This window comes from Cyanistes caeruleus, chromosome 1, assembly GCF_971803275.1.
Source record: "Cyanistes caeruleus chromosome 1, bCyaCae1.hap1.1, whole genome shotgun sequence".
Lineage (NCBI taxonomy): Eukaryota > Metazoa > Chordata > Aves > Passeriformes > Paridae > Cyanistes > Cyanistes caeruleus.
The window spans coordinates 91,322,834-91,348,509 of NC_141701.1; the positions used below are offsets into that span (position 1 = coordinate 91,322,834).

General features: G+C 41.2%; 1 protein-coding gene and 1 long non-coding RNA gene across 2 annotated transcripts in view; one reads left to right on the forward strand and one right to left on the reverse strand.

Annotated features, from left to right (window-relative positions):
* Nucleotides 1–3,990: 3,990 nt before the first annotated feature.
* On the reverse strand, nt 3,991–11,047 carry LOC147655736 (uncharacterized). Its single transcript, XR_015273923.1, has 2 exons — nt 10,884–11,047; nt 3,991–10,053 (listed from the first exon to the last, which is right to left on the reverse strand). It is a non-coding gene; the product is annotated as an uncharacterized LOC147655736 (long non-coding RNA).
* A 430-nt stretch (nt 11,048–11,477) lies between these two features.
* Nucleotides 11,478–25,676, forward strand: part of RANBP9 (RAN binding protein 9) — a 40,561-nt gene continuing 26,362 nt past the window's right edge. Inside the window, exons 1-2 of the mRNA XM_086842363.1 lie at nt 11,478–12,021; nt 20,409–20,520. Coding sequence (XP_086698489.1) covers nt 11,562–12,021; nt 20,409–20,520 — 572 coding nt within the window. The 5' untranslated portion in view covers nt 11,478–11,561. The remainder of the gene's footprint in view (nt 12,022–20,408; nt 20,521–25,676) is intronic.

Consider the following 25,676-nt stretch of genomic DNA (forward strand, 5'->3'; position numbering starts at 1 on the left):
ACGCCCATCTCCATGACACCCCTTTAAAAGATGTTGCTGGATATGTAATCATTAGCATTCATTTCCTTGGAAATGCAAATCTTGGTTTCCAGAGCTGGAAAGCACAAGCTCCAACAACCATAGCTTGGTACTTCTCACTGGCCAATTTTTCACTGCTGCTTTCACACACATTTGTCTCTGGCAGTTCACTAGCAAGGAGTGGTCAGTTTCTTGTTACAGCAGGGGTTGCCCTAAACTTTTGCTGCCCTGTTGCTCCAACAATGTTTGCTGGGTTTGTTTTCCAGTTCACATTAATCCTGCCTGAGCCAATACCGAGCTGTAAGCACTTACCTGACCAAGGAACATTTAAAAGATTTGTGTGGCTGCATTTAAATTTCTGTGAGTAGACATGGTTATTACACTTCCTTTTCCTGAATTTTTCTCTGTGATTCAGAATTCTTATACACAAGACTGTGCCACTTTATGGATTGTGCTTCCATTTAAGTTGATAGGGAACTTGTACTAAAACTTTGAAAGAGAATTTTCTGCCTTCTCTGCTATTAATAGTATTGCTGCTTTATATAACTTCATGATTCCCATACAGTGGATAAATTATAACAGACAAATAAGCATCTCTGCCCACAAGGAACTTTTACTTCTGCACAAAAAGAGCTTAAAAGACACAGCAAGAAAGTTCAATGCAGAAAACAGACTGAGGTTTGGAGGGCAGAGAGAAAATGCTGCAAAGTAGCAAGTCAGCAAAAGGTCAAATCTTACTCTATTGATGAGGGACAGTCACCAGAATTAAGGCCAGCATTAATGTTTCATAATACATACAAAAATTACTGGATGAGCAGTGAAAATTGAGACATCAGGAAGAGAGAAGAAGAGGCTATTTTTCTTGTAAAGTGTTTTAATTTTCCAAGTGTATTTCCTCTTGGCCAAGCTTTGTCTCACCTCTTCCTATGAGCCAAGGATGACACGTCACTGAGTCACATGTCACTTCAGCTGCATCTTCAGCAGCTTTTGTCCCCACCTCTTCAGCATTTTTGCCAGTGCTACCTCCTGTTCTTGCTCAGACACAAAGCTCAGGCAGGGTGGAGGGACAGAGGCTGCCCATACCCACTGCCACTCTGTGCTGTGCCACCTGTGTGCCAGGCTGGGCTACGGCAGATGTTTGTGATGATCACGGCTGGCTTTGTGATGATCAGAGTACTGGGTGGTACCAAACGGCTCCAATGGGACCCACAGGGGCCAGGTAAAGACCCTTGTGCTGAATTGCATCACATATAAAGGGTTTCATGCTGCAGGCAGAGGATGTGGACAGGAAAAGCATGGTTTAAATAATATGCTGTCTCTAGAAGCCAAATATGTACTACAAGAAATCTCTAAGAGAAATCACCTCCCTCTCTCCCCCCAAATTATACTATTTAAAAGGGCATAGATTAAAATTTACTATACAGTGAGTTTAATGTAAGTATCTCGTGCTTGTAAAAATATTGTAAGACATTAGAAAGGTTTCAGAGTCAAGCATCCATAATAATCAGAAACGCAATAATTTGAATGAAGCTTTGCATCTTTAATTCTGAGTGCACTTGCGTCCTGGTAGTCTTCATTTGTATGATCACATATAACTTTTTTAAGAACACAGAATGCATGATTAAGCTGGAACTGGTTCATATGCTTTTGTCAAATGTGCTGGAATGGGAGGGATGTCTCCAGGCACCTTTCTGTCTCCATTAAATGCTGACACAGCTGAGGTGAGAAGTTAGGTGAGAAGCTCAATGTACTGGTCAGTGAAGTGATTCATGCTTCTCATACTGACAAAGAGCATTCTTAGTGGGAGTGCTACATTTGTTCCCAGTAAATTTCACCACCAGCTGATCCATGACTGGTGCAAGCCTTGCACAGAGAGAAACTGTAATGCTTGATGGTTCCTGGTGCACTCCCACAGCCTGTCACTCACTGGCTAAGAGGCCTGGCTGGCCCAGAAACCTTCTTGCAATCAAAAACTGAAACATGTCCCTTAATGCACCAGTTTGTACCTTTCTGCAGTATGGCAACAACTTCTGAAAATGCATTTGCAGGTTCTTCATTTTATTATGGACCCTAAGGTTGTTGCAAACAAGAAAAATCTAACTTAATTAACCCATGATGTGCTTTTAATATGGGCTTTGGCTTGCTGTCACTAATGAGCCGGTTCTCCGATACAACTTCTGTTAATGTTGGAGGGGCTGACCTTCTCTACATCATTGGGCCTCCTACAGATTGCACCTTTGGAAAGGTGAGTTCAGAGCAGGGGATGAACGCTACAGGTCATGTGAACTTAATAGGGCACTCCAGGAAACTCGCGAGTTGCTACAACTGTGCTCTCTCAGCAAGCCCAGCAGCCGAGAGCAAGGCACTACACAAAAGGAGGTCTTTGCATTCATGGAGTTTACTCAAAGTTGCCTGGCACATCAACAAAGGTAACGCATTCAGTAGAAGAAATAAGGACTCTCTAACATAAGGGCACAATATATTCACTAGAAGAAATGAGTCTCTAACAGCAAGTTTATCCTAGAACAGACCATTAAAATTAAGTAAGCCACTTGTTTATCAAAAAGTTCCTTTAATTACCAAGAAGAAGCCAAATGTGACAAATCCATGACAACACTGAATTGTTATTTTACTGAAAACTTTATGTTTTAAAATACATTTTTCTCTACCACAAGGCTTAACCTATTAAAACCAGGGAGTACAGGCAGTATTTGCCTAATAGCAGGCATTATTATGCATTAATTACCTTAAGAAAAAGAAAAGTGAAACTGCAGTTAGCAATATACAATGGAGAGCTTTTTGAGATGAAAAGGATTCCCACTCCACACTTTTCTTCAGCCTTTCTCAAAATATACCAAATTAACTAAATGTGAGGGGACCTATACATACAGATCACTGTTTGTTTCTCTACAAGGCTGTAAAACTGAGAAGAATGCTGTCAGGTCAAATTAAGGGCTGCTGATTTTTATTATTTCATTGCAAATCCTTCAACACTTTTTTGTTCTGGGGTCAAAGTCAAGAGACTGCAGTAAGAATCCTACCTTTTATATTTTTTAAGCAAAATTTTAATTTTTCTGTACCACAAAGATGGTACATACGAAAAGAAAATCTCCTAAAAACTCATAAAACAGATGGCAAATAACCAGCCACCTACCTATCTTCTCTAAATGTCTTATTTTTAAGTAAATGGGCTTTTAAGCCAACTTCATTTGTGGGTGGGCATTGACTCATGAGTTTTGAACACTCACTGTGGCAATGTAAATCTGGATCAAAACTTAATCTCTATATTTCAAAAAAAAAAACAGTTGAAAAAAATTTTAAAGCAACAGAAGTGCTTGTATTCAATTTAATTTTCAGGCTATCCAAATTAAATATATATTTTTCAAATCACTCAATAATTCCCTGGCATTGCTACTAGACAAAACGCAGGAGAAACCTGTTAGTGTCTCAGTCACAGGAGGTTTAATAAAGAGTTTAAGCAAGTGCCTGTCAGGAATGCTCATGGCATATCAGGTCCAGCCATGGATGGGAGAGGAGGTCAGATCACTCCTCAGATTTTCTCAACTTTTTGATTCCTAGAAAGGAATTGTTATTGAGACACTTCAAAGGGGGGCAGTGCCATAGAGCTGTGACAAATCAGTGATGATACTGTGGTTTTTATATACTGAAGATTTTTATATCATATTCTATAATATCTTCACACAGATAGGTTCATAAGGTAAGATAAAAAAAGCTGTCAAGTAGATAAGATTTAGTAATTTTCAAGCTGATTAAACAATATTGTTGATGACAGAGGTTAGCATAGGTCTGGCTTGGCAAACAACAGTAATTGCTGATCATCATAATAATAATAATATGTACTAGAACAGGAAGCTACTCTTCCTACAAGCTTCTGAGCATACACACTGCAATCATGACAGCATACATAATGGCAAGTTCATCTTAAAAACAATCACCTGCAAAATCATGACCTTGTTTGAAATATTTTAATTGCTCTGTCATGCAAGTATTCTCCAAGGTTACTCTGACTGAACAAAGTAACAAAAATACTTCACATTTCGTCAGACAATGTGTTTTGTAGACACATGTTTTTATACTTCTGAAATTAAAGGAGGCAACTGTCTGTACATCCTACAGGCTTCTTGTATATTTAACATAGTCCATAAATCATAACATAGGGATTGGTCACGTACAATAAAATGCTACAATCTAAGAAGGGCAGCAGATATTCAGGATTTCAGGTTTCAGCAGATATTCAGGATTCAATGATAACTTGTTTCCCCGGAACAGATGTGAAAAAGACAAACTACAGATTGGTAGGAGTGGGAGCAGCTACAATAGCTGAAGATTATTAGAATGCTGTGTTTTCACCTGACAATTTCACATCACTAAAGTCCATTTAAAATCTACTTTTGTCACTAAATTAACATGTGGAGCATTTAAATTTGTATGTGTGACAGATGCAGAGAGGAAAAAAATAGTTTCTCATACGTAAGCATCTCTTTTACTGAAGAGCCAAGTGAGCTAAAGAGAAAAGCAAGACAAAACTCTATCTGTGTGCAATTCCTGGAGCCTTACTCATCTCACTTCCTGATTCTTCTTTTTGGCCTCCTTTCCCTTAGGGCCCTCCCACCTCTATAAACACCATAACAATAATTATCGCGTCAGGGGAGACTTAAACATTCTTGACATCCTAACATCTAACAAGTACAGGACATTTCACAAAGGCCTAGCCTGGCTTTCAAGAAGTGGGTCAGCTTGACACATCCCATGTGTTTCTGAAAGCCTGCAGTCTTTGAGCTTGCTCATCTATGGTAATGGGCACCCTACCAATGCACGGGCTGGAAACAAAACACTGCCTGGTTTGCCAGGGGAACTTTAAATTGTTTACCAAAAGCACATAACTCCTTAATTTCCATCCCAGAGAGGATATCTTATGGTGCCTGGTCACACAGCAGTTTCCAAACTTGGCAGCTTTGTGACCCACCTGCCCCTGTTAGATAAAAGGGTGCTGGAATTCCTCCAGCTGCATGCAGGAGTCAGGCTGCTGATGTGCCCAGCCAGGATAAGACAAAAGGGAGCTCAGAGTGTTTCCATCCATTAGTCCAAGAAGGCTGCATGGTAAGCTCTTCTCTTTCATCTTCTCCTGTCCTTCAGCCTCACTTCACTTAGTTATATACCACAACAGGATTTTTCAGTCCTACCTGATCTGGCCAAACCAACTATTTTCCAATAGAAATTCTGGCCACTGTGGGGTTTTTTTAGTCACCCTTCAATAGTTTTTCTTATAGTTCAACATTTAAATCATGCCAACTTGTTTCCACCCTCGGCAGAAATTCATGATGACTCAGAAATGGATCTTGTCCTGCTAGCTGAGAATCACTTCTCTAATAGTGCTATGGTTTGATATCTGTTTTCACAAAGGGAATAAGCCAATGCGTCTCATCATATTTTCTATCCTGCCCCCACCTAAATTTGTGTTGTGAATAAAAAACATTCTATTCAGCTTGGAGGGCATTTTATTTTTGTGCACATTTTGACATTTTAGTTAGAATACGATGCTTGTACAGTAACCCAGGCAGTGGAGACTACAAAATCTTCTATTTATGATCTATTCCAGTGAACAGATTTTCAGTTCTCCTTAGACTGACTTTTAATGTTAAGTAAAAAACACACAACTCTATGCACCAGAAAACGATCCAAAAGAATTGTTCTTCAGTGTGGAAAGAGGATATGGTAAAGACATGTGAATAGTTACTTTGGAAGAAAAGCATGAAGTTAGGTAATAAACTCTCTAAACTCATCAACAAAATGCAAAGAAATAATAAAAATCAGACTGCAGAGATTAAATTTGGTGAGATTTTGTATAAAGAGTGAATCATACTTCTATAAAACTTTGTGTGCCTGGAAATCACAATGCTCATGTACAGACCAGAAAGGTAAGAACAGAATAAAGAGAACAAGCCTGATCCTGCTGTGTATACATGCTGATGTTCAAGTGCCAAAATCTATCTATCTATCTATCTATCTATCTATCTATCTATCTATCTATCTATCTATCTATCTATCTATCTATCTACCTACCTACCTACCTACCTATCTATCTCGCTATATATTGTATATATATATATATAAATACCACAACTGAAGCACTGGCAAACAAGTGAGATTTCTAATGACTTTTGCTCTAAGATAGCACAGGCATAGTTGAGTCATACGATAAAATTATTTCTATTAGCGGATTGCTCAGCTTTATCAAAGTAGAAGCACCGTGAGCAGCAATATAGCAATACTGTAAATTGCAAATGGATTACCATTTGATTCAACAATGTTAATAAGTGATGATGGCCTGTAATTCATATGTGATTCATTTTGGCAAGTCTTCCATTTGTCAGTTCATCAATCCTATCCTATACATAAGCAATTAAATCAGCAGGGCTAAAATACAGTCCAAAGAGAAAAGGACTCTGGTAGTTTAAAGAGATCTGTCCTTCATACTGTTGAAATATCATTGCCTACTTCTTAGTGGTTTTCTTTTCCTGCTAGGACCAGTAAATCAGCTCAGTAGGCACAATAATAAATAACACACTGCTAATTTCCAAGCAGCTTCTAGAAGCAGGAAAATTAATTCCAAAACAGTTACAAAGAAACTACGCACTGGAAAAGCTTAACTGGGAGGAATACTAAACAAAGAACAGCAAACAGTTACCATCACTACAAACGGGAGATATTAAATTTCGGAGAAGTGGCTGGAAACGTGTCAGACTGGCAGCCGCAGCACAAGCACTAAATTCATGTGCAACTAGAAGGCTTGGTCCTATGGCAGGGACAAAGGACACATACAGAAATAGATTCCCAAGGAGAATCCTGCCTCTGTTTGTTGATGATAGCCAGAATGCTATCGGCATCACTGGCACAGATGGCCATAGCCCACTTACTCACTCTTAATGAAAACACAGAGAGCAGCCAACACAGGATCCAGGAGCTAAATTAACCTCTGCAACATCGAGGCTGTACACAAAGCGCTGTTTTGAGAGGAAGATGTGTTAGTGCCATCAGGACAGCTTTATTCTTACTGGTGCTGCCTGAAGGGTGTCAGTCGGGGTTGCTCTCCCCTCTCCTCTGGCTCTGGATTCCCCAAGGAGAGCGATGGGTGTACTGACAGTGAGCTGATGCCCACCCAGCACACCAGCCCAGAGGATACGGCTCCTGGACTGAGGGAGTGATCACCTGCACTCATTTTAAAACATGTTCAACACATTGACTTCCTCTTGATAGGCTCAACAAGAGACCAAACAAATACCCTCGGTGCCTGGAATGTTTGGATTGCATTTTCTTTGGTTGAAATGGCCCCTAAAAGTAAATATAAATGAAAACCAAGGATACAGAAGAGAATGTTTGCATTTGAATGTCAAAATTAGGCCTAACAAAAGGGGGGCATTGCTTTCTGCAAAGCTGAATAATCTCTAGCTGATCCATCTACTGAAATTCTTTGAAAATGTCAAAAAAAAACAAACCTAAAAAAAAGAAAACCACCACCCCAAAAAAACCAAAGAGATTTTGGCCGACTAGTCAATGTGTTACAGTGCTTCAAAAGGCCTTTGATTAAATCTCTAAGCCAGAGAGGACTCAAGCAGCTAAGTAATCACTGGGCAAAAATAAAAGTACAATCATGGTTCAAAAACTGGAGATGGAAAACAAAGAACAGAATTGAACTGCGAATTTCTGCGATGGTAGAAGGTTAATGCCAGCCAGCTTCGAGGCTCTGCAGCAAGTCTCATATTGCTGCTGTATTTATCACTGATCTAGAAAGAGGGCTGTATTGTGAGATGGCAACATTTGCAGCTGTCATAATTATTTCAGCTAAGCAAGACAAGAGGGGACTGTGATGATGAGGAAGTGCTAACAAAACAGAATGCACCGTGTAATGGTGAATTAAATTCAACACTGAAAATGCAAAACAAGGCACATTAGGGAGGGACATGAGTGCTGCTTCTAAATATGACAAGCTCCCATTCATTCATACTAAACTGGAAGGTAGAAACTGGGCATTTATATAAATATCTATGTGCTACCTCTAATCCTCACAAAGCTGTAGTCGAAAAACAAGTTAGTAGAACACAGGAGGAATAAGTAACATACTGGTTAACACCAATTATTAGAAATCTCTGCAAAACCTCTGGCACAGTGTGCAGTCTAACCTCACTCAGAAAAGTGATGTGAATGTGTTTGTCTGGGGCATAGCTTGGAGAAAAGACTTTTAGAAAAAGAAATACTTTGTCACACTTGGGTTATTTATCCTTGAAAGATGGCAAAGGATGTGATAAAAGCAACCAGAGTAGCAAAGTAGGGAATAATGTCAAGAAGTAAGTGCAGAAACACCTGCTCTCCTGTGTTACTGTTCAAGAAACAGGAACCTAATGGTGGAAATCTCAAATGGGTGACACGAAGCATTTTGGCATAAATGCTAGAAGTGAGACACAACTGAGGAAGTAGATATGGCAGAAAATGTATTGACAATCACAAAAGAGTTAAGACGCATCTACATTTATGAACATAACAAATTTATGTCTATAGTTAGCCAAATACTGTATTTTTAATAAAAATGTAAACAACTAGCAACAACTAAACAGCTTACAACATCTAGATATTAGAAAGCAAATTTATGTACAGTGGGAGATAGCCTAGAGTGCTGGGGTAATTGACCCTCAGGCATGACTCAGCTTGTCTTTCAACATCCATCCTAGGCACTTCCACCCTTGTACAGTTTTCAGTTCCTCATGATAGGGTATTTTTACATAACTGCATTTTGTCCAGCCATAAATGCTATTAGACATCATGAAGCAGTCACATGTGACAGGATATTTTGGTAACTATAGGTGAGAAATGTTTAGCTTCATACAAGCCTTTGTGAATGTCACACCTGCATTACCTCACACGCCATTTCACACAGATGAAGCATAATTAATGTCCTCTGTTTCCTGCTTCTGTGCCTATTCTCCAATATGCTGGCAGCTGGAAAAGGGTTTGTGAAGTGATCAACATTTCAAGTTCATAGAATCACAGAATTGTTAGGGTTGGAAGAGATCATCCAGTCCAACTTTGTTGCCAAGGCAGGGTCATCTAGAGCAGGTGACACAGGAACACATCCAGGTGTGTTTGGAATGTCTCCAGGGAGGGAGACTCCACGACTTCCCCAGGCAGCCTCTTCAGTGCTCTGCCGCCCTCAATGTAAACTTCTTCCTCATGTTCAGGTGAAACTTCTGTTTTAATTTATAGCCATTGCTCCTTGTCCTATTGCTGGGCACCACTGAAAAGAGTCTGGCACCGTGCCCTTGACACCCACCTTTGAGATATTTATATGCATTAATGACATGCCCTTTCAGTCTTCTCCAGTCTAAACAGGCTCAGCTCCCTCAGCTTCTCTTCATAAGAGAGATGCTCCAGACCCCTCATCATCTTTGTGGCCTCTGCTGAACCCTCTCCAGAAGCTCAGTACAAGTTGTTCTTGTACTGAGCAGCCCAGAACTGGACAGAGGTTCTAGACTTGCCAGTGACATTCCCTTCCTTTTCTAATATTTTCCAAGCCAAGCTTGCCAATCTGTAAACCATTTCTCTTTCACTGCTGCCATGTGAATATATTAGTGCGGGCAACCACTGAATATCCTACAACATTAAGAACAAACAAAAACCACTCTCCAACACACGAATCAAAGAAGGAAAACAGGCCCTGAACAAAGCTCTCTCAGAAACACTGTGCTGCTCCTCCTGTCCTCCTGAGCAGAGGCATTCCCAAACTTTCCCATCTCTGGGAAATGCTCTCAGTGGCATTTACCCTTACCAACTGTAGTGCTGGACACAAGGTGTGGGCAGCAGACCCACGTTGTGCCTGTCAGGAGGCGCAGCCTCCCCGGAGCCACATGCCAGCCTGTCTCCATTTTCCTCAGCTGCCATCCACAATCATCCCCAATGGTGGCAGAGCCTGCTGCAATGCCGCCTTCTCCTTCTTCTCCAGCTTGGCCTCATGACCTGCACCTGAAGGCAAGGGTAACAGAGGTTCTTGTTAACAGATCACTTGGAGTGGACTAGAGTGAAATGACACTGAGTGACTGGTGTTTACATAGACATATGTACGTACGTATGTACGTACGTATGTATGTACGTACGTACGTGTATATATATATGTGTGTGTGTGTGTGTATGTGCATAGTTTACATTCTTTTACAAGATTTGTAACTTGATCTGGCACTGCTTGTGTGTCGTGCCAACTATTATGAGCCCAGGTCATACAGGGAAGAGAAGGGCTGGCATTAGGGGTGTTTAATTTCATCAGGAGAGGATGATCCCAGTTGGACTCACTCTGGAGAGTCAATCATTTGAATCGAACATTAGCACACTGAGGGTTAATGACTCTCTCCCCTCTGAGGGTCATCTTGACTTTGTCCCAGTGAAAACCTTTCAACAGGTCCGGGTTACACCAGAAAACTTTTCAACAGGTCTGATGTGCCCATGTCCACACCAAGAGAATTATCATTACAGTCTCATGACTGTCATGTCAGTGACAGGACTCGAGGAAACAGCAGGAAGCTGTGTCAGGGGAGGTTTAGGGTAGAGATCGGGAAAATGTTCTTCACCCAAAGGGTGGCTGAGCACTGGAACAGGCTCCCCATGGAAGTTACAGCACCAAGCCTGGCACAGTCCAAGACACATTTTAACAAAGCTCTCTAGCGGCATATTCAGATTCCACGGTAATTTCATAACGAGAGGACGGTCACCATTTGGCTGGCCCTCGGCAGCAACACCCTTCAGTAACACACTGAGGGTCAGCGTCCCTTTCCCCACTACCCCCGGGGACTCGCTCAGACCTCCTCCTGGAGAAAAGCTCGCGACAGGTCCGGGTCACGCCAAAGAGCCCCACAGCAGCTTTGGACCGCATGGATCACTCCAGCACCAGAGCCAAGGGACCCTGTCGGTGCGGCCAGTTCAACTCCCCTGACATGGCCCCCCCGCCTCTCCCGCCTCGCTCCCCTCCCTCCGCGCCTCGCGCCCGCCGAGGGGCGGAGGCCCCGCCCCGCCGCGAGCGCGGGGAGGAGGCGGGGCCGGGCCGCGGGCTCAGCTGACGCGGGGGCGCGCGGCAGCGGGGGCGCGCCGGAGGCCGGACGGAGCGAGTGCGCGCCGGGCGCGCCCCCGACCGGAGGAGGGGCCGGGGGCCGAGCCAGCCCCGCCGCCGCGGCGCCCGCTCCCCGCCCGCCTCCCGCTTCCGCCCGGCGCCGCCGCCGCCGCCGCTCCACCCGCCTCGCCCCCGGCCCCGCCGCGCCCCGCGACGCCCCTCGCTCCCATCGGGCACCTCCACCGGCCGCCGTCATCGCCAACCCTCCCCCACCCCGCCCCCCGTCTTCGTCCGAGACGCTCCGGTTGTGGGGGTGACCCGCGCTCCGCACGGCCCCGGGCCTGCCCGTCGCTCCGCCCCCGGGCCCGTCCGGTGACAGTCGCGACCGCCGCGGGAGGTGGCGGCGGAGGAGCAGGAGGAGGCCGGAGCCGGGATGTCCGGGCAACAGCAGCAGCAACAACAGCCGCCGTCGCCGCAGCTCCCCTTGGCGGCCGCCGTTCCCCCGCCGGCGCCGGGGATCCCCTCTGCCGCCGCCAGCCCCGGCCCCGCTCCGGCCGCCGCGCTCCTGCTCCACCCGCCGCCGCCGCCTCCGGCCACCGCGGCGCCGCCGCCACCCGCCGCCGCCACGGCCGGCAGCAGCGGGCCCGCGGCCGCGGGGGGCGGCGGTGCCGGCGCCGCGCTGGGCCTGCCGGGGAGCGGCACCAGCGCCCCGGCGCCCTTCCCGCACGGAGACCCGGCCCTGAACGAGCAGGAGAAGGAGCTGAAGCGGCGGCTGAAGAGGCTCTACCCGGCCGTGGACGAGCAGGAGACGCCACTGCCCCGCTCCTGGAGCCCGAAGGACAAATTCAGTTACATCGGCCTCTCGCAGAACAACCTGCGGGTGCACTACAAAGGTGAGGAGGGGCGGCCCGGGCCGCCGCGACACCCCCTGTGCCCCCCTGGGGCCGGGGGCTGCCCGGCCCCTCCGTCGGGCAGTGGGCACAGGAGTAACAATAACAGGAAATAACACACGCTCCTCTCCCTCCTTCTTCCCTGTTTTCCGATCCCCTAAATTTTCCCCCGCAGCGTGGAGATAAGGGGCTTGTTTTCCCTTATTTCGGGTTTATTTTTCTCTCCTTTCCCCTCCCCCCCCTCCCGTTTCTGTCGCCGTGCGGGGAGAGGGAGGGGGACACAAGGGGCCGCCCCCGCCTCCTTATGCTTCTGGAGTGGGCATTATGTAAACTCCGAGACTTCCTCCGTGGATTCAGGTATCGCCAGAACGTTTGGGTCGGAGGCAGGAGAATAAAGGACGCTCGGAGTGACGTGTCCTGTTTATGGTAATGAGCGAGAAAAAGAAGTGGCTGCTTTTTCTTTTTTTTCCTCTCGAGAAAAGCAAGGGTTAAATGGAGTTAAGAGCAGCAAGCGTTAAGCTATTGAACACGGAAATGACGGGAGGGGAAAGCACTGAGAAAAACACGGTTTATTTTTAAACTGTGAAAAAAATTACTTTAAAGTCACTGATAATAGTCTTGCCTAACTATTGCACAGAGTTATTTGAGGGAAGGAGCGATAATAGGACTTAAATTAATAAAGGTGACTAAAACTTTCTTCCTACACGTTTCACAGTTAAAGTTACAGATTTTCAAATAGACGGTAAAAAGCAGAGTATGCTTTTGTATTAAGAAATCACATCAGCGAGAGGCAATAGAAGAAAAACTTGTGTTGATTGTTATGAAATGTCATAAAACCTGGAAACATAAGCCTACACTCTGACCTGAAAAAACACAGTCACATCTGGTGTTCTAGGCCCAAAGCCCTAAAGTAGAAGTGTTGTGGATTCAAAGCCACTTCAGAGTTGGCTGTGAAGAACTGGATCTTTTGTCAGTCTGTAGTCAAATGAACGTAGTGGGAGGGGAAAAAAACAACCGTGCAATTACCCTTTCTCAGAGTTTGCAGTGGAGAAATTCAAGGGAAATCTCGATAAACATGTTACTGTTTAATCGGAGGAGGAAAACGGCAACACAAACACATGGCAGGATTTGGCTGCCATGAAAGGATTAAATGTACTCTGAGACTTTTTTTTTTTTTAATAGAGAGGTTTTATTATTACACACAAAATACTCTGTTAAAAATGCTAAGTTTAATGCACCATACAAAGATAATAATGGAGCTTGATGACTATAGAGCAAGTTTCTGGGAGGCACTGAGTGATTTAAGGATGTGTAATTTAATGCTCAGCTCTGAATTTCCTGGCTTTTGTTCAGTGTTTTACGACCTTGTATTTTTAGAAACATTTTGTATTTTCTGGTGCTTAGTGGTGGTGGGTTGTTTGGTTTTGTTTTTTTTTCTCTCCTAAGATGATCATAGCTTAGTGGCTATCGAGTCCTTCTGCTGGTTTTTGTTTTGGCCAACTTCTTTTTCTCATGAGCTAGAATTTAGAGGTCGAACCTCTGATCTTTCAGTGTAATTGCAAAAGTATATTTTCAAGCTTTCTTTGTGCTATCCCTGTTTTTCTTCACTTATCCCCTTTGCCATGTTGTTAAGGAAAATCATTACCTCAAAGAAATTACAGAAGTCATAAAGCAGTCAGTAGGTTGTAACAATGAAATATCTTTACTCTAGCTCTTAAATAATGGTAAATGCTGTAGGTTGAAGAGTTCCTAGGTTAGCCCAGAGCACTCTGAAAAGGAGAGGTGCCAATATAACATGTCTGTGCTTTTCTTTTTCCTAAGTGCAGATGGGAGTAAATGGCTCCTTAAGTGGCCCATCTTTTCTTCTGGGTAATTTAATGAAGGTGGCTGTTAGGGCAACTCCGTGTTTATGTTACCAGCCTGGCGCCTGGAGTTGCTAACTGGGTTAAGCAGTGAATGGTATCAGAGCATTCCTACCTGAGAACCATGGGGCAAACATGCTAAACATCTGCCTTTTTCCCCTCCTAGATCCTTCAGCTCTAAGAGTACAATAAAAGGGAAGAAAATGAGGTTTAGGGAGGAGAGTAAGGGAAAATAGCAAGAATGTGCTTAGAGCTGTGAAGTAGTGTTTCTACAAATCAGTTCTCAAAAAAAAGTGCACACAGTATCTTCTTTTGTAATATTGGCACTTTCAGTGCTTCTGAGATTACCTAAGTAGTAGTGGAAGAATGTTCGATATTTTTGTTGAAAGGAAATACAAATTATATATTGAGCAGGGATAAAGAACTGTTGTATTCTTGACCAAAATACTCAAGGAAAAAGACAGATCTGTCCAAAGATGCCAGTGACCTAAAGCAATTCTTAGCATTTTCTAGTACTGGTGCCATCTTCACTAAGATTTTCTCTTCCGCCTCTGTAGATTGCTGGCTCCAGAACTGTTTTTCTGGAGTAATTTCCTTCTGTTCTGTGACTGATAGGAAGCAGAAAGTGTTAACAGCAGTGCTTTGCCTTCACCTTGGATGTGTTGAGGCTACTGAAAAATGGGTGGAGAGGGACAATCAGTGCAAAAGCTTTCAAAGTTATTTTTCATATAGTTAGGGTCATAATTTTAATGTGCTGATGTATTGTGAACAGTGATGTTTTAGTTTCATTGGTTTGTGAGAGGAATGAAGGTCCTCTTGATGTAATTTCTGAAGATTAATTTCATTTTCTTGCTTACCAGTGGACAAGTTGTATGGAAGCCTGAAGTGCAGTAGATGTCTCTTTCTACCAATTGCAGCTGGGATGTTTTGTGTACTGCATTTCTGGACCTGAAGATTTTTGCAAGCATCCTACAGAGTGCTTAAAAATGAAAACTGCCACAAAATCAGGCATTGATCTAGTGGAGGTGGAGGGTTTTTTTTAAAAAAAGGAGTGTAGTCTAGCATCAGGATAAAAGCATTTTAAATTTTGTTAAGGTCAGCAAAACCCAAGAGTCAGTACTTTCTTGTGCTGTCCCTCAGAATCATAATGTTACTTGGAGAGGAAAACTTACATGGGGAGGTTTTTTGTTTAGCAGATTAGGTAGCTTTGTCAAAATCTTGAAATGAAGTACATAGTGGCATCAGTGATATGTAAATATATAAAAGACTATACTTAGAGTATTTTTGTTTTTCCTATGGGCTGACATACATTTTTGTGTTGCTGACAGCTGTGTAGAGAGCTAACACTGTCATACTACCTGTTGTTTGTGGTGTATCTTTGTAAGGGAGACAATAAAAAACTCAGAAAAAAATTGATGTCATTTCACTTAATTATAATTTTTACAGCTCTGAGGTGTAGGTAAGTGGTAAAGAAAGCTTAAGTGCATGCTGCATATAAAACAGTTACTGCACAAAATTACGTAGCTATTAAGGCAAGACATCTTCAAAAATATTCCTACATATTTCTAAAACATTCAGAATTAACACATAGATCCTGTTGAAAAACAGGGAATTCCTAAATGCTATATGTGATATGAAAGGTCCACTAGACGGACAAGTTAGGTTTCCAGGAGATAGTGATCTATACTGTGTAGTGTAAGGAGACAAAAACAGACTCAGTGCAGATTTGTAACCATGGAAGAAACTATAAACAGAGTTAGGTAAAGGGTCAAAATCATATGTGCTGAAATCATGGAAACTCCTATAGAAATTTCACTTAAATTAGTCTTGTGACAATTGTCCAAAGAAACTGAAGGAAGTTATGCAATTTTGAGTAAGCTGCCATTGCATGTACTTTTTCTAATGTATCACAGGCCAGGGAATCTTAGCCAGACATTTATTTACAGTGCAGTGGCCTTTGAACTGTCTGTCGTGCAAAACAAAAGAAAACACCAAAAATAAACTATTTTTCACTGCAAACTATGCATTCCATATTCTGTTGGAAAATGAAGAGGATTCTATACTCCATGTAATATATAATATATTCTATACTATATAGTAGTTCTGTGTTGTCACTCTGTTACAAGGATGGTGTCAGTTTTTCTGTCAGAAAACACTCAGGGTACATTCAGTACAGTTTGCCGGTTTTGGACAGCCTTGTAGTTCTGAGATATCTTGCTTTTTTTAAACTGGAGAAGAAGTTAAAGAAAAATTAGTAATTTGTGTCTTCTGATTTGTTTTTTTTCTTAGAATTATAGGATCATTTAGTTTGCAAAAGAACTCTAGGAACACTGAGTCCTACCACACTTAGTACTGCTGAGTCCTTGACTAAACTGTGTCCCCAAGTGCCACATCTACAGGTTTTGTAAATACCTCCAGGGATGGTGACTCAACCATTTCCCTGGGCAGCCTGTTCCATTCTTGTCTCAATGAAACTTTCCTAATGAATTCAACAGAAGATTAGGCTTTGATTATTTTATTTTTGGCCGTGTGAGGAAGTCATTGAACCACCTGTTGGAAATAACTGCAGTTCAGCTTATGTAAACTTCATTTAAGGATTTAAACTGGATAAACATGCTTGCTTTTCTCTAGGTAGGTGCGCCCATAGTCTTCTTTTGGACTATTTGGTGTGTATGCATGATACACTTAGATTTAGGTTGAAAGATTATCTTTTTGATAGCAGAGATGGCTTCTCCAAACATATTTTTCTGAATTAGCTTTTTTTCAAGTAGATAGAATTTAAATTTAGATTAATTTCACTGTAATTTTGCTTAAGGATTGGTGATACAACTTGTACTAAAAATCATTAGTGTGAATGCTTAAAAAATGAAATAAAGCATGGTCAGCTCATGGTTGTCAAACACTTCTAATGAAAGCCCAAGTGAAAACAGTTCTAGTAATGAAACTGTGATCTGGTTTACAGTGTGAAGTTCAAGATTTGTAGACTTATTTTCCCTTTTCTGCCCCCAGTGCATCTGTTTGCAGAGTTCTCTTTTTAATGCTGAAAATCTTTAGTGTTAAATACGACATACTTCAAAAGTGTTATTTTAAATACTCAACCTATAGCTTGTGACTGTAAAAGGGGTCTGTTTTGAGGAAAAACTGGGCAGTATTTGTGTGATGATCTACTTCAGATGTTTGGAACCTTTGATTCCAAAGTTCAGAGTTGGGTGTCGAAGTTCTTTTTTATTCACAAACCAGGAAGTGAGGAGTCAGGCTGCCAAAGAATGTGGCAGCAGTGTAAGACATGAAGCTAATGGGCCACTCAGCTCAAGAGTCCCATTGGTGACAGTGGTCACAAGTGCCTGGGAAAAAAATATAAAAACATGTTGGGCATAAACAGTGTATGTGTGTTTCCCCGCTTGGCTTCCAGCCATTTTAAGCTGAAGGACATTCTGAACTCAATGCAGTGTCTCAGTTAACTGCTGTTCTAGAAGCTTGCCCAATGTCCTCTTAAACACTAACATCTATAGTATCCTTTGGTAATAAATTTTACAGTTCAGCTAACTGTTGAGTTAAGAGCCTCTTTCCTGCTTTAAAGCAGGCTGATAAACTAGGATCTCATGACCACACATAATTCAGTGTAGCTTGGTGGCACTGAAAGACTCAACTACCACGTTTAGACAGTGTAGAGATACTTGGAATATTGGAAAGTGGATAACTGGATGATGCTTAACCTTCTCTTAGACATATTAATTATATGTAAGTACAAATAGAAGCAGTATGCTCAAGCAGTAAAATGGGATTCATAGGAGATTATGTTAAAAGGACAGCAGTTCTAAATTTAGGGTGTCTTCTGTTTTATATGGGATGAAAGTAGTTTTGGGCACTGACTTCCCCAACCTTGTTGCTTCACCACATGAAGTGTTTGGCAATACTGGTAAGGTGTCTTGTTACTTCTGCCCCTCTGTTGACCTCTTACTTGCAGTGTGACAGCTGTATGTGGCTGTGTTGTGAACTGGATCAGGGAATTGATCTGCTGCTTAAAAAAAATCTGGTAGGTTTCTTAAACCCTGATCAACTAATCAATCTGGTTCCTGCTATGTCCTTGCAAATAAATGCCTGGGTTGGGGAGGAGGTGGGAGAAGGGGAGTTTCAGGAAGAGGTGCTAAGAATACCTTAAATAGGTCTTGTTTCCAAACACTTAGATTGTGATTTCACAAAGCTAAGTCTGCTGGGTAATAGATTTACATTTTCAATAATAATTTGGCTGGTTCCTACTGCTTTAGTCTTTTCTATGTAGAAGACTTTCCCAAATAAGGAGAGTGACTCAGACTGAAACTACACAGATTGTCAAGTGCATAGAGTAACCAAGGGAACTTCTTTGCAGCCTATTTTAAAGTAAAAACCTAAAAGCATTTTAAAAGTATTTTTCCTTTCTCCAGTGCATTGTTTAATCAGACTTCTTTGAACTTAAGGGATGTCTTAGGAGTTCAGTGTTCTGCCCCTTTTAGCTGAAGGATTTCTACATACTTAGGCATAATAATCTGTAATAGCTAAATAGTGATCTACCAGCATTTGAAAACCAAGCAAACCCGTGGAAGCTCTAACTAAGATTATGTACTTGGTTATTACACTGGTTGTCACAGCCTGAGGAAATCACTTAAATATAGTGAACAATAAAGCATATTGTGTATGGAGGAGAAAATTACTAGTTTTTCTTCATGTGATGCATCAGAAATCAATATGCAGAAAGTAGGCAGCAAACTTAACATTGTCAAACCTGTGAAGTGATCAAAGGATTTCTATACAAAAGAATTTCTAGTACTAGCAAGTACTAGGAACACACTGAAGTAGTGAAGTAGTAGTACTAGCAACACGCTGAAGTGAGCAGTGGATTTGCAGTCAGAAAAGTAAGGTTGTTGGCTGTTTGTCTTTAGGTAGTAGCACACTGGGGTGAGCCATTAACATCAGAGAAACCTTGGCAGATTAAACCTAACGTCAGTGGGTGAAGAATTTGTAGTGTGCTAGTAAAGGTTTGATTGCTGGTGTGGCCGTGGTGAGTTATCCCTGGCTGAGCACGTGCCATTGGTTAGGAGCTGCTGCATGCAGGCTTTACAGGCTGATAAGCACTGACAGTTCCATGAGCATTTGCACAAGGGAGCACTGTGCTCGGAGGTTCTGTACAGGTCAGTCCCTGACCCTCTGCCCTTAGAAGTTGTGTACTGTGGGCCACCTGGGCCTGATCTTTCCTGCCTGCCTACGCTGTCATTCTCCTGCAGTTTCTTCTTTGCTGTGTGACCTGACTTGCTGCACCTGAGACATGATTAATCTGAGCCTGAGCAGTCATGCCAGTGTTAATGCCTCTGGAAGAAGTGTGTTTGGTTGTGGGATTTTTGCATATGCAGATCAATTGCTATGCAGGTGCAGTAGGCCTCCCTGTCTGGACTGGAAATGACAGCTGGAGTGCTGCAGCACAAGTGATTTGTACAGCACACTCAAAACAGGCATCTCCTTTCATCATGCTACAGATCCACATGAAGAGTAGGCATGGGATCTGTGTGAATTATGGCAGTGACAGTCTATTCCTGGTTTCCATCTTACTGAATTACCTTACTTCTTTCCATGATCCAATACATTTTCCATCTTGGTTTTTAAATTTTTTTTAAACTATGCCCAGGGTCCTCATGCATGACTGTCACACAAAAGTTGAGGAATTTGGGTGTACCTGGGAGACACTGTGCTTGCTTGAGCAGGTTGTTGCTAAAACAAGTCATCTGGTCAAAAACCTGCTTCCAGGTTGCCTTTGGAAAGGGCTGTGAAGAGGATGACACATTCAGAAGGTTAGTCTTAGTAGAGTACAAGTGGCTCTTGGGTTTAGATTGAAAATCCTGAGAGTAGACAAGAGCTGAAATTGGGTATTATTGTGGCAGAGCTAATGTATAGTGAGCCTAATAAGAAAAAGAAGTAGGAGCTGCATGAGCTCAGTTGCAGGCTGTAAGGCTTAATGCTGTCCTGAAACAACATTTGTTACATGGAAATTAATTATGAGTAGTACATTCTGTATAATGACTGATTTTTTTATTCTGGAGGACATTAGAATTGAAGTATCTTTACTAACCTGTAGATTCAGAAGTACTAAGCATTAGATGAAACTCTCTTACATCATGTTTCAGTCTATAAAAATGAGTAAGCCCTGTGCATTTGAGAAATCATACAGTTCTTTCAAACACTGGTAGCCTTTTGTCAATGGTGTTACTTAGAGGGGTGAAACTTTTTCCTAGTTTCCCTTCAAATAATTGTAGGACCTTTTTGGATTACTATATCCAGGACTTCTTTTAGCATTCTTAGTTGCAATACAGGTGCTTACAACGCAAATGTAATGTTGAAACAAAATACTTCAGCATAAAAATCAGGTTGATTAGAATATTGTATGTTGTTTGCTCATTGCATAAGCCTTTTGAGTAGTTGGTATGCATACCTTTGAGTCACCTTCTGCAATTAACTAAAATGCGTTTTTTGTGTGTTTTGAATGCTCTTGTTTTTCAGGTCATGGAAAAACTCCAAAAGATGCTGCTTCTGTTCGAGCTACACATCCTATACCTGCAGCTTGTGGAATATACTATTTCGAAGTTAAAATTGTCAGTAAGGGAAGAGATGGGTAAGCAGAGTGCATTATTAATTAATTATTTCTTGAAATACTGCCTCACATCATGTTTCAGTCAACAGATGTCTTTGGTACCAAAACTTAGTTTCATATTTTACCACTTTATATATCTTGATTCCTTATTTTGAGAAGTTGCACTCTTATATTTGGTTATTTTAAGAGAGTTCATTGTCTACAAATCAGAGTACACGATCAATACCAAAATATCATCTCATTTTTTCTTGACAGAAAAGTTAGGGTTTGAATGACTGGTTTGATCCTGCTGTTACCTTTAAAGATGTTGGGTTTTGGCTATATGGATTTAAAGATTTCTATGTAATTTTTAGGGTGTGTAGCAGACCAATTTATTTCCTCAGTGTGATCTTTTCACGGAGGTCATACCAGTTTTGAAACAGAAAGTTATTCTTAAGGCTGCTAGTTGATGAACAGTAATAACAGTAAAGGGGAGTATTCTGAATAAGTGCCCGGGAATTTGTCACCTCATGGAAAGAACAAGAATTGATGAATAAGAAGCTGCTGCTTCCCATAATCCATCTGAATTATGAATCTGTTGAAGCACAAGTGATACATGCTTTTAAGTCTACTGAGGCAGATAGAATCTCACCTGGGAAAGTCTTGAAGTGCTAATGAAATCTTTGGTGGAGCACTTTAATTCCTTTTCATCTTTCACTGCTTTTGGTAGAGGATGTGTGTTAATTCTGATACACTGTAGGACTGCTTTCTAATGTGCTGTAGTACATTCTGTGGTTCTGCTTCAAGGTTCTAGTCAGGACTGGCTGTCCCTGTTCTAGGTACTGTACAAGCACGTTGCAGGTGCTTATGCCCTGTTTTGAAAATAAATCTTGAGAGAAAAGAGCTATGGATGAAATTCAGTACCTTTGTCTTTTCTTTGTCTTGCTGCAGTTTGTTTCTTTCATTTGCTCAGAGTTCTGTAAGCCATCTGTAAGTCAGAAACAGTATTCAAATTTCTTTGTTTTCCTTATAGTATTGCATAGTGATATTTTGAAGGAATAGCCTCTCAACAGCACTGCAGCTTTGTAGAGGTGTTTATGAGTTTGTTGTTATTTCTGTTCTCAAAAGTTAGTGCTGGGAGAGTTCTTTGCTATCAAAAAGTTACATCCATAGCTACTTTTGTTACACTGTGAAGACCTAATTATATATGAATTGAGGGTGTAGAAATTAGTTTTTCAAGTAACATTCTGCTACCGATTTTATGAGCACCTTTAATTTTGGGGGGTGTGTGTGTAGGTTTATTGCTTATTTGGTTTGTTTTCTTTTTATTTTAGAAAGTTTTTTTTTAAATTATCCTGCTGCTGTGGCTTAAGGAGAGGTTCTCACTGTAACTTTGCTAGTGGTGTGTCTCTTCTTGAAAGAGGTTTCTACCTACTTAGTTTGGAAGGTAGCTTTTTTGAAGTGGTGGATTTCAGAAAGTGTCCACATTATGTGTGTTTGTCATTTTACATAGCTCCTGTAACACTTCACCTTAGATACTTTGTGTTGGATTTTAGAACTTTCAGGCTGAGACTCAGCTGGCCACTCAAGGCAATCCTGCAGAAGTAGGAAAACATGACTAAGTAAAGTTTTTCAAGGTTTGGTATTTAAATGGTTACTTGTGATTTTGTACATGGCTAGGACTTGAAAAGTTGCTTGCTGAGACTGCATAGAAAATGGAGGGGTACTTTTTTCAGTTAATACTGCCTCATCCTTGCTTCAGCCTTGTGGCTTTCATTTAATGTCACTTTATGAAACAAGAGCTCCATAATGAGCTGCGATGTTAATTTTTTCATTGCATAAGATAGTATGGTAGCTGGGAAATACTGTATACACACATCTAAAGTCCAATGTAGCTTGGCTGATAAAAGCCAGGAGTCGACATGTGGGCACCTCACTGGATGTTAAATGTGTATCTCAGGTCCAGGAGGTCTTTTGATGAGATGCAGGATGAATCTCTTACAGTTCAGTGTTAACCTTGCATTCAAACTAATAAATTTTTCTGTAATAAGTAAACTGGGGAATTTAATGTAGAGAAATAGGGCTATAGATACCAGTTTGTGTCTGTTTGGATTTATTGGTTCTTTTTCACTGCCTGTTGTGTTTCACCCGGCTTGCTCCAGGTACATTTTTACCATTTTTTTTTCTTTTTGTCATCTGGTAATGGGAAGAGAGTTCAGAAGGACCATGTCTGTAGAAGACCAGCCTGTAGCTAATAGCGTCAATTATAAAATGCTTTAGTTGCAAAATTATGTGTTCTCAAGGTCTAAGCCTAGCTGTGGAAGCAGTAGAACTGTGTTTTATAGTACTGTTTAAAGGAAATCGTAGACTATCCAAGGCAACTGAGAGATCTATCTGTGAGCTGAAGTACAGCTTCCAACTTTCATAAATGTCAATGGATAATTTAGTGGTGTTTGTTTGGAGTTCCCTTAGGTAGTAGCCTTTACTACTTCTATTTAATTTCTTTAAAAACTCAGCTTAAAGTATTTAGACCATGTACTATATTATAGGAGTATATCTAAGAGCATTCTTGCTTCTGTGCTCTATGTAGCATGACTTGCCTGAATTAATCAAAAGACCTTTACTAAAAATCTGCTGTAGGAGATCAATTTTTCATGCTACTGTAGCACTTGAAGGTGCTGCTCCTGGAATCTGATCTTGCATATCTGAAAGTAGCAGGGCAAAAATTATTCCACTCTGAAGAAGCACAGCTCTTTTTTGTTTAGGGTGTGAATATAGCATGGCTTCTTCTGGCTGTCTTTGTTTGAGCACAGCATTGGTTTTGTCACTCTAATGACCTAGGTCATTAAATTCTTTAACTTATCTAGGTGGGTAACTGGCTTGAGTAGAAATTTGAAAGTGTGTAATATGTTAATTTTGCAGAAGTTCAACTTTGGGAGCATTATGAACACACTGAAGGAAGTGTGATAAAAGCAGGTTTACTAGTAAGGAAGAACTGGACTTGGAAATCGGTGTTGCAGAGCAGATGAACAGTGAAGTTGCTTTTTGATACCTCCATGTGGTATGATAGGGTCAGTAACTGATGGTACTGGATGAGAAAAAGGGAAGTGAGAATTAAGTTCAGTAAAAGTAGTAAGGTTGAAATGTCATTCAAACAGAATCTGTCTTGGTATTTGTAAAGTGTTTGACACAAGGAGTCCTAATGTGCTCCTACAGTACAGATACGTGAAATAATTATCCTAGATATTTTTGAATTCTTGCTGAAAGTTCTAACCAACTGTCATATTGCTTTGTAAATATTTCCTGCTGTTCTTTATGTCTTCAGTTTTCTTTCTTAGTTTCATGTTGTCCTTTATAGCCTAAGGGTCTCTATTTATATATATATATATATTCTCCTTTTATACTCTCTTTTGCTTTGCTTTGTTTGGCTCGTGTAACATTGTGGATGGTTATGTGAGTGATTAGAGACAGTAACAGTAGAAGGGTAATGGGTATGTAGGGAACAGTACCAAGGTGATGATTAGAAAGCATGGTAGGAAGGGGGATTATTAACTAAGAGTAAGTTATATCTACATCTCTGTTGAAATGCCCAGTTATAACTTAAAAGTAAGTAAAAAATACGGCCAGAGAAGAAGCAGTCTCTGAACACACACTGAGTTCATATCCCTTTTCCCAGTTTGTGACTGTGTCAGCTTCATGGTAAACCTGATTGGCTAACTAATTTTCTGAAAGTTGACCTCCAGAGCGAGTTAGTTTTAATTCAGTTTTGTTCCTCAGTGTGGCTGTTTGTATTATTTTATGGGTAGCTGTGACAGCAAAAGAGAGTAAAACTAGGAGCAGAAAGCAGAATCTGGAACAAGGGGACTGGAAATGCTACTTTTGGTCACAGTACTAGCTTATATTCATTAATTTTAGTTTAAATACAGCTTTTTGGCTTTTTAAATCTTTCATCAGGAGAGACCTGTTTCTTTCCCAGGAAAATTGAGCTTCTGGGAAGAATATCTTTATCCTCAGTGTCTTGAATTTCTGTTCATTCTTATCCACTGATTTTTAAATACAATTAATAAGAATGGGTAAATGATAGTAATGCCATGTACTTCTAGACAGTCATCAGTGCTTTTAGAACAGCTGAGGAAGATGTATGCTTAAAATGCAAAATCACAGATTCACAGAAAGTTTTGGTTGGAAGGGACCTTAGAGATCATCCAGTTCCAGCCCCACCACCAAGGGCAGGGCCACTTTCCACTTGACCAGACTGCCCAACACTCCATCCAGCCTGGCTTGGAACATTTCAGATTTTTTTTTAAAGGAGAATGAAAACAAGGATTGGGAGTGGCAAACCATATGGAAGGATCAATGAAAACTAAGTTTAGAAAGGCTGAATTATTTTAGCAGATTGCACTGAGCTTACACTTGTCTGACCAGGATTGTTTAGTCTGTGGTGTGGTGGTGCTGATGCAGATCTTCATGACCAGGCTTTGTAGCACATGTGTAAGTTCTGCTAAATGTTGTGCACTAAAATAAAATGTTAGTAGAGCAGTTCGTGCGAGTAATCAGTGTGTTTTTGGTAAAGCAAAAAGAAAAAGGCTTTAGATGCTTGTTACACTATGGCTGGTTTTTAACACTGGGTATACAACAGTCATCTGTTGTTTTGGCAGTATCTTGTGTAGTATGTGTTGTGTATGTGAAGAAGTAGGTGGTGAAATAAAAAAGGAAAAACTATCCAAAACAAAAATACCATGAGAATTAAGTTTGAGTTTTCATGACACCTATGCCTGTGGTAGAGCCTGAACTGTTTTAGAGTGTTTGAGTCATGTTTGTGAAATACAAATGCTTTGTTGTCTTCTAGAGGATGTATGTGTAGCTCTTCAAACACAAACTATACTTTTTTATTACAATTTGTTTGTGTTGCACTAAGTTGGCTTTTTCTTTAGCATCCAGTATGCCCATTTTCTTGTTCAACAGAAACATAAACCAATAAACAAAATATATATACCATTGTCAGTTGCTGGTTGGTTTGTATTTGTTTTGTACTTTACTGATGCAGTCTGAAAATTTTATGCAGTCCTAAGACCTATTTTTATAGTTTTAATATGTCTTCAACAGCTATTTGTTAAAAGAACAGGCATTTGTTAAAACAGCATGCAAAACTTTGCTTAGTCTCTATTTACACGTAAGTAGGCCTTGCAGCATTATTA